The 9,461-nt window shown below is 42.1% G+C and overlaps 1 protein-coding gene across 1 annotated transcript; it reads left to right on the forward strand.

Moving 5' to 3' along the window:
• The first annotated feature begins 271 nt into the window (after window positions 1-271).
• On the forward strand, window positions 272-8,381 carry LOC103359856 (solute carrier family 15 member 1-like). Its single transcript, XM_008285408.1, has 21 exons — window positions 272-278; window positions 1,089-1,230; window positions 1,470-1,589; window positions 1,693-1,792; window positions 3,471-3,561; window positions 3,654-3,737; window positions 4,538-4,620; window positions 4,716-4,802; window positions 4,882-4,971; window positions 5,071-5,115; window positions 5,214-5,246; window positions 5,337-5,425; window positions 5,619-5,700; window positions 5,783-5,899; window positions 6,016-6,156; window positions 6,464-6,510; window positions 6,972-7,079; window positions 7,163-7,277; window positions 7,369-7,506; window positions 7,688-7,795; window positions 8,139-8,381. The coding sequence occupies exons 1-21, from the start codon at window positions 272-274 to the stop codon at window positions 8,379-8,381; spliced, it is 2,070 nt and encodes a 689-aa protein (XP_008283630.1).
• The last annotated feature ends 1,080 nt before the right edge of the window (window positions 8,382-9,461 follow it).

Below are 9,461 nucleotides of genomic sequence, written 5' to 3' on the forward strand. Positions count from 1 at the left end.
CTGCACATTTCACAAGAAACACAGAATCTGTTGATTTAAACTAAGACTTGTGCTAACTTCTGTCTGCAGACATTGAAGAGAAGAAGAAGTCCAAGAGGAAAAGTGTAAGTTCAGCTGTTATGTAATGATTGCTGTGATCATTGCCTCCGTGTTACTGACGTCGTGTCCTCACGTTCTTCCTTTCCTCCAACAGGCCTCTATTGCTGGCTACCCAATAAGCATCTTTTTCATCGTGGTCAATGAGTTCTGCGAGCGGTTCTCCTACTATGGCATGCGAGGTGGGTTGCTTCGTTCTGGAACTAGTTTTGCTTTGCTTCGTGGTGGAAAGTTGATTCAGCCTTTGACTGTATATTTACATGTTTTGATTTTACGGTGCTGTACGTGTACACTTCTCCGCTACATCTGAACTGCTCTATGTTCTATGAAATATGTTTTTACACACAAACATCATGCTTCATTTCAAAAATACAGTGGTGGAAGAAGAATGCAGTTGTTTTCATGTAGCACCAACATAACGATGTAAAACACAATCGATTACCAGTTTTCTATTCATTCAAAATCCTACTTAAGTCAATTACAGACGTATTATCTGAAAATGGAAGAATCAAAAGTAACACCAGTTTTTATGAAGAAAAATCACACCTGTATGTCTTTTAAGTGCTCTCAACTCGCAGGTGATTTAGTCCTTTGGAGAGGCTCAATCCACAGTTTGGGAAGCAGAGGATTACAAGCTAATTCTGAGGGCTGGTCTGATGATTTATAGGAAATGGAGAAATAAAAAACAAAAAGGAAAAGTTCTGATTGACAAAATGTAATAATAACTTTAATTATTTGTGAAATATTGTATAATTTGATCTTGTTGGTTTTCAATCAGTCATTTAAACATGAGGCATTTGAAAGGGAAATTAGCCTTTGATGCAACTCTTAACTACATGATGCAACATCTTTGTAAGAAGTCACAAACCAAAACGTTAGAAGCCTCCAGTTTAATCTCATACAGCAACCTCATCCATCGAATAAATGTTGTAAGGGTGTAAAAAGTACAATTTCTCAGTAAACCACTGCCTTAAAAATGTCGCTCTCTGCAGCCGTGCTGGTGTTGTACTTCAAGTACTTCCTGCTGTGGGATGATGACTTTGCCACCACCATCTACCACACCTTCGTGGCCCTCTGTTACCTGACTCCTATCCTGGGAGCCATTATAGCTGACTCGTGGCTCGGCAAGTTCAAGTGAGTTTGAAAAGGCACTAAAATCTCGGATTTGCTCCATGCACTGCTGCTGCAGATGTGTTGTTGTGTTTCCTTGTGGCAGTCTGCTGCACATAATACATGCATGAAAAAAGAGTTGAAAGGTTTAAAGCATATCTCAGAGAATCAGCTGTTCATGTCCTCTATGGATTTATGAGCCCTGTCTATCTTATCGCTACATGTTTAACTCCTCACCTGTCCCTTCTCCTCGCTGTGCACAGGACCATTGTTTACCTGTCCATCGTTTACGCGCTGGGACAGGTGGTCATGGCCGTGAGCGCTATCCATGACATCACGGACACAAACAGAGACGGCACCCCCGACAACATGACCCTCCATGTGTGAGCTGAACACACTTCCAGCAGCCTGGCACAACAGAGTCACAGTGGATTCACACTTCCAGGTGTTTGTGTTGACGTCGTGTCTGTGCTGTGTTTTGTGCAGAGCTCTGTCCATGCTGGGTTTGATTCTTATCGCCCTGGGAACAGGAGGCATCAAGCCCTGTGTGGCCGCCTTCGGTGGAGACCAGTTTCAAGACGATCAGGTCAGAGGTCGCTCAAGCACACACATAGTTAGACAGGGGAGGCCACAAAGATTACAGGAACACCTCAGCAATCTCATGAAAGTCAGTCAACAGTCCAGCAATAAATACTGTGAGAACACCCATTATCATCCAATGAAAGAATCATATCACTTTTACAACTCAGCTTATTACTTTCCTAAGTATTTCCATAAAGTTTTCTTGAAAGAAATATGTAATCGAGTAATTATTTTAAGGAAAACAGAGATAGTTTTATAATAATAATGATATATTTTACTGTAATTTAAAATAGTTTATGTAATTCATTTAATTATTACAAAGTTTATTCAGCGATACAGAAGGAAGAATGAAGAGCTGACGTCTCATTTGTGAGGGAAATTCATCAGAGCTTTTCTTTAACAAAAATCTAAATCCTGTTTTCTGCATACTTTTGTATTACATTTCATAGTTCTTCCTAAAGATTACGTGGAGCATTTTTGGAAAAGTGTTTTTAAAAATTTTGATCACAAAGACATGTTTCGTACCTCAATTTTCAATATTTAAAATATAAGACAAACCCTAAACTTATGAAACCTGTTGGATTATTTCCAAATTAACTGGACATTAAGTTCAACCTTTACATACTGTCCCTGAGATACCCGACCAAAGGGATCAATAAAGTTCTATCTAATCGAATCTTATTTTATGCCATTGGGTCAATTTTGACTCAGACCATACTGTGAAGAATTCACCCACAGTAAGTCTGTTAAACTCTAGATCTATCTAGAATGTCTATGTCACATAATAAATGTAAATTAACAATACACTTAAAACATGGCCTGTACCGTTTCACAGTTTCCAGATTCCCTAAAACCACCATTTTCCTTGATTTGACCCACACGGGTAGATCTAAAACCATCTCAGTGGACATACGGGTTGAATTTGACCCCAAACAGCTTCAGTGGACAAACGTTTGTAGCACCTGTACAAGAGAGAAGCATTTTGAAACATTTAAATTTCTGTGTATTTTGGGTCACTTTAGGAAAAGTCATCAAATGTCAGGCTAATAAAAAGACGTTTAGGATGTTTTTACTGCTGTCAAATGTCAAAATGAGTCAAATTTGACCCCAAACAGTAAAAGTTAAGGTGAGACAACGTCAGATAGATGTTGATGTTCTAAGAGTAGACTACATTATGCAATTAGCTGTAGTGTGTATAGAAAGGGTTCAGAATCCCACGACAGGACAGTGCAGTAGCACAACCTCCAGTCTCCAACATGACCTGAGATAGAACTCACACCAAGCTGCACAAAGGAAGTATTTATGACAGAGCAGCTGTTTTTCACCCACCCTTTCGACAATCTATCCACATGCATTACAGCACATGTACACTTGAGCATATACATGCACCACATACACGTGGATGCTGACCTTTCCCTTTTGTATGCAGAAGACAAAGCAGTTACTCTCTCAGCTATCAATTGCATCTCGTCAGCACTTCTTGTATCTCTGGGTTCATCCCTGCCAGTTGTTGATTGACTAATAAATATGAGTACAGCTGCCTCTGCGACTTTATGACACAGTTCAAGGCCTGGGACAAAGTTACTGACGGCTGGAAGTGGATGTTGTGTAAGAAGCAAGTTTGGGGAAATGCATGTGATCTGGAGCAAAAAGTGACTTGCTTAGCTTTCTGTGTCGAACAGGAGAAGCAGAGGAGCACCTTCTTCTCCATCTTCTACCTGTCCATCAACGCTGGCAGCCTGCTGTCCACTCTCATCACCCCCATCCTCAGAGGTAGAGCTCGACCATGCAGACGATCCCAAATACGCAGAAAGCACGACTCGGTAACATGTTGGATTTAAAGATGTGTGTTTGTGTGTTTCCAGCTCAAGAATGTGGCATTTACACCAAGCAGGAGTGCTACCCACTGGCCTTCGGTGTCCCTGCTGCTCTCATGGTGGTTTCTCTGCGTAAGGACTTTAACATCTCTGTTGACTGCAATGAGCAGATCGCTGCTATTTCCAGATGAGACAGACATTCATGGGTTTATGTTTTATCTGCCTACTTACTCTGCCTTTATGTCGTGTGTGGCTACTGAGGTGTTTGATCAAATGCGATCTTGAGACGGAATAATCGTGGTCTTCACAGTTCATTATGTATTAATAACTGAAAGCCTTTGTTGCAGGCTTTAGTTGTGGAGTTTGAAAGATGCTTGCGTGCTACCGAGTTGCGTTAAAGGAGAGGTAGGAGTCAACATGTTTAGATTGTAAAACAAGACACGTTGGCTACTGCTAGTATTTCAACCTTTCTTTGAGTCCCCTGAGTGAGTACTGAAGCGTAACTAATTACATGTAGGGAAACACGGTGCCTCAGTAGAGTTTTCAGGTGTTTTAATTGAACACTCGTCACCTAACAGCTGCAGTTATGTGTGACTTTTAAAATGAGGTCAAGCCAAGCACTTGAACCACCGCTGTTCCCAGTGTACTCAAAGTGCAATGCTGAATTACTGGCATGTTCTTTAATCCGTTTTTTATTAGTGCTTTTAAAGATAACTAATAAGCTTCTCATTTGCCAGGTTGCAAAAAAAAAAAACCCTTAATGGCTGCTTATTGCTGAAACCATCAAGTGATTATTTACAAACCATTCAGAAAGCCGGTAGTTAGGAGTTCTAAAGCCTTTATTGCTCTCAATAAAGTGTGTTTTATAAGAGCCATCAATACGTACAGTGCAGTTAAGATAACAGATGATTGTCTCGTGTGCGTGTTTGCAGTTGTGTTCATCGTTGGAAGCGGCATGTACAACAAGACCGCCCCTCAGGGCAACATCATGGTGAAAGTCTGCAAATGTATCGCGGTAAGTGGCTCCTCACAACTGATGTCTCTTCAAAAGGTTGAACATGGATTTAAACATGATTTGAACATGAGTGTGTGATGATCTGTCCTCTGTAGTTTGCCATCAGCAACCGCTTCAGACATCGTTCTTCTGTGTACCCCAAGAGACACCACTGGATGGACTGGGCTGAGGAGAGATATGATGTAAGAGCAGGTTGCATTCACAAGCACATGCAAGTATGAACGGCACGAGTTCACCATCATTTCCTCTCTTGTGGTCTAGAAACTCCTGATCGCACAGGTGAAGATGGTGCTGAAGGTGCTGTTCCTCTACATCCCTCTGCCTATGTTCTGGGCTCTCTTTGACCAGCAGGTATGTGAGAGAGAGAAATTGATCTCTGCAGCAAATTACAAGGGAACGCTCTGTAAGAATCCCAAGACAGACTAAATCAGAGCTGTGTCTGTTCCACAGGGCTCCAGGTGGACCCTGCAGGCCACCACCATGAACGGAAACTTTGTAAGTGTTTCTGCTGCGTCCCGCTGTGTGAGCTCAAACCACAAGAATGGTTTTTAAAATGACGTTCTGTCTTTTGCTTTCTTGTTTTCCACCAACAGGGGCTTCTCACCATCATGCCCGATCAGATGCAGGTCAGACACTCGTGCTTTTACACAATACAGAGCACTTCACATGCTGCGGCGTTTAACTGATGCGAGAATGACTTTTGTTCTTCCCACCAGACCGTCAACCCGATCTTGATCCTGGTTCTGGTGCCAGTCGTGGACAGTATAGTCTATCCCCTGATTGCCAAGTGTAGAATTAACTTCACGTGAGTTTCTTGTGATGTCTTCGTTCTGTGGAATGTAATTATCACATATCCTTTTTTTTGTTTGTTTTTTTAATTAGTTATTATTATTTGGTCAGTGTGAGAAAATATGCAGCTGCCACAATCCAAAATCCATATTTCATAGAAATATGAAGGTGAGCTCTGATCTGTCTGGATGTGTGTGTTTGTGCTGCAGCCCGTTAAAGAGGATGAACGTGGGGATGTTCCTGGCTGGCCTCGCCTTCGTGGCTGCTGCCCTGGTCCAGCTACAGATTGATGTAGGTGTAGCAGTAAAACACACTCCAGCAGCAACTTCAACACACCTGACCTTCATAAAGCCGAACTCCATTTCTCTTCTAGAAAACCTTGCCGACGTTCCCGTCGAGCACCGAGGGCCAAGTGAAGTTCATCAACATGATCAACGAGAAAGTCAACTTCACAGCTGGAGACAATGGGATTAGCTTGGATGCTTTCACGGTACTCCGACCAGCACCAGCTACAGAACACAGACACTAGCTGTCAGGTGTACTACACAGTACATGATGTGTTCTAGTTTAGGAGACACAGTGATTGATCCGTATTTTCTTCTGCAGGCCAGTGAGGATTACCTGACCTTCGACGAGCCATTTCACCTGAATCTGGGGCCTGGAGCCAATTATCCAATCAGCGTACCCGATGGCACGAGGAACACCATCATCATCGTTCAGGATGCGGTTGTATACGGGCATATAAATGTAAGAACGCCTGCCAGACAGAGTTAAAGTCCAACTGAAGTTCCATTTTGTTTGGTCTGTTGTAGGCCAAAAAACAATCAGATGCTTTGAGCTCTCCTTTGATAAAAAGTTGTGCCTCCAACAGGAAGAAATGCATCGCAAATCCTCAGATAGTGGCAGTGAGAACCAAGTCTTTATTTAGGACATTAGAATCTGATTGACTAAATGTGACTTCAGTTGGACTAGTTCTGTGCCTCCTTTATGTCTTTTCTGGTATGAATTATGTCAAAGTTTATGTACAAAGATTTACTGGTTGTTCTGTCTGCAGTTCAAAGACTTTGCAGCGAAGCCGGACAAAGGAGCTAACGCTATCAGGCAAGTTTCCCATTGTGTTAGGTTTCTTATTTTGTCTTCCTGTCTTCCACAATAATCTGTTTTTTCTTGTAAGTGGTTTATCTGCCTCAAAAGATAATTGAGGTTTAGTTTTATCTTTGTTTGAGGCATAATGGGAGGACATAATGGAAGTAGTCAAAGAAACTTGAAACTACAGTTTTGGACCTTAAACCTCTCCTGAGGTAGCATGTTTGATGAGAAGTCGGGTGATTTTCTCATAGAATTCTAAACAGACAGACAAGCTATCATAGAAGACCTGGAAACCATCAAATATACAGTCCATATATAAATGAGAGTAGCAGAAAAATTCCTGAGTGTATTCAATTGAAGAAGCATTTTACTGCCAATCCAACATCAGTGAGAGAAAGTATGTAATAAATCTTGTTTAAAATGGTAGACAGGTGGTTTTCTAACCTATTGTGTGCTGAATTGTTCTTTCTCAGATTTCTAAATGGTTTTCACTCAGCTTTGAACGTCACTCTGGGTGAAGAGCAGTTCGGGAACATCGTCAACAACAACATGTCACAATACGTGAACGTATCACAGGGACTGTAAGGCTGATATTATTTTTGTTATGTGTCGTTGTACTTGAGAAGGTTCTGTGCTCTGACTGGGGATTGTGTTGACATGGCAGGGCTAAGTTCCAGATCAAGAACGATGTGGGAGATGTGTGTATGTACGAACAGACGCTGGGCTTCGGCAGCTCCTTCACCATGGTCATCCCTTCAACCTTCGCATTCGGACCAAATGTAACTTGTAAATACATTCTCAGTCACAGCATGGATGAAGGTGACTCTTTTGACTGAAGTAACGCTGTGAATGTCTGCCTGTCTACTACAGTGTGCAGACACCATCCGGCCCATCATGGACATCAGTCCTAACTCCGTCCACATGGCCTTGCAGATCCCTCAGTATTTCTTCATGACTGCAGGAGAGGTGGTGTTCTCTGTCACTGGCCTGGAGTTCTCCTACTCACAGGTAGATGTCTGACAACACTGTTACAGGCACCTGAAAACACCTGAGAGTACAAATAATAAGAGGCTTTTGAAAATAAAGTGTGTCAGAAGGCAAAATGTAGAAAGACTGATGATGTTGTTCAGATGTTTTCTGTGATTTGCTGACGCATGCAGCTGCTAATGCATCTCTTTCTGCTGTGCAGGCACCCAGCAACATGAAGTCTGTGCTGCAGGCCGGTTGGCTGTTAACTGTTGCTGTCGGTAACATTATTGTCCTCATTGTCGCCGAGGCTGCAACACTCGAAGATCAGGTGAGCGGATTATATACGTATTAGCTTAGCTTAGCATAAGGACAGACAACAAAAGCAGCAACTTCTCAAATGAAACCACAACTTGCACTTTTAGACTTTATTTTTTGCACAGGTTAAATGAACAAGATATAGCATGTTAATATTTTTTAAATTTGGACAAAGTCAGGCCAGTTTCTCAACCCTTTAGTCTAATCTAAGCTAACGCTGCTGGCTCCGGCCGGCAGACAGTCCTAAGAGTGGCAGAAATATTCTCGTCTAACTCTTGAGAAAAAGCATTTTTTCCTAAAATCACTACGATAGCTTTTACTCAAACTGAACACTGCGTGTGTGCTTTCCTCTCCAGTGGGCCGAGTACCTCCTCTTCGCCTCACTGTTGGTGTTCGTGTGCATCGTCTTCTCATTTATGGCCTACTTCTACAAATACATTGATCCAACCAAGATAGAAGCCCAGTTTACCCAACTGGATCCAGAGGAGAAGGAGAAGAGGAAGAGTTTGGAAATGACCAGGAAGGAGTCGCATGGCGGTGGCAGGAAGGGATCTGATTCCAGCTCTGACAACGAGAAAGTTAAACAAACCAGGATCTAAAGCGAGCCACTTCTCCTTGTTTGAAAGCTCCTTGGCCCTGTCCTTCATGTCTGAGAGCACCTGTGCCATTTAGTTCTTGGTGATGTTGTCAGTGAAAGTCAGTGCACAGCTGAACACGTGGTGGTGAGAGTGGAGAGGTGACCTGAGTGAAACGGTGCTTACGTTGGGAGAAAACAGAGCTTAGACGCTAAAGCTCTCGGTGGACAGTGTTAATGAATGATTTCAGCAGGGATAATTTAAACACTATTATTGGTATTCCTGCTCAAAATGTTAAGACAACTTTTTTTTTTAGAGGTAACTCATATAATTCAAATCTCTGGGTTTTGCTTCCTTGCTTCAGCTGTTGTAACTTTGCTTTAACAAGTACTTTGTTGTCCTTTTTGAAGCCATTCCAATATTTATTCCCAAAGCACAGTGTTGTATGTATTGTAATATAATGGGACTGTTTTGTATATTTATATCTGCTCCAAGAGATCATCTTCTGCAACGCCTGCGGCTGCTTGTTTAGTCACAAATGCCTTATGTTCAAATTCAGATTTCATTTTGACCTGGCAGAGTGCTGCCCTGTGATGATGGCTGTTAGTCAAGCTCTTTAGTAAAGAGGCTGTCAGTGTGTTGTCTGTGAGAAAAAAAAGACATACAAATAAGACTTTTCAATAAACATCTGTATCAGCAGTTGTTTCATTACACCTGTGCACACTCACACTCAGTGTTTTCTCTACATTAATTTAGGAGTGGCGGCCGCCATTCCTAAATCCTAACCGCCTCTCCTTCCATTTGTGTTTTTACTTTTTTTTGGGGGGGGGCCGAAAAAAAACAACCCCCAAGGCCCCAACCTCAAAACAAAAGCCCGCAACGGGGCCGGAACGGCAACGAACAAAGGAAAACAAAAAAAAACAACCTGCCCAAGAACCAACCCTTGGGGGGGTCAAGCCAACGTAATTACTGGCGAGTACTAACTAAACTACAGATAAATATGTCATTCAGTATCTACTCTTTGAGAGGTTAATAAGACCTGGTGAGTGCAAGGTGAACTAAAGATAACTCTCTTGTTCAGTCACTACTCTTTGGGGTTAATAT

This window comes from Stegastes partitus, unplaced genomic scaffold (assembly GCF_000690725.1).
Source record: "Stegastes partitus isolate 25-593 unplaced genomic scaffold, Stegastes_partitus-1.0.2 Scaffold401, whole genome shotgun sequence".
NCBI lineage: Eukaryota > Metazoa > Chordata > Actinopteri > Pomacentridae > Stegastes > Stegastes partitus.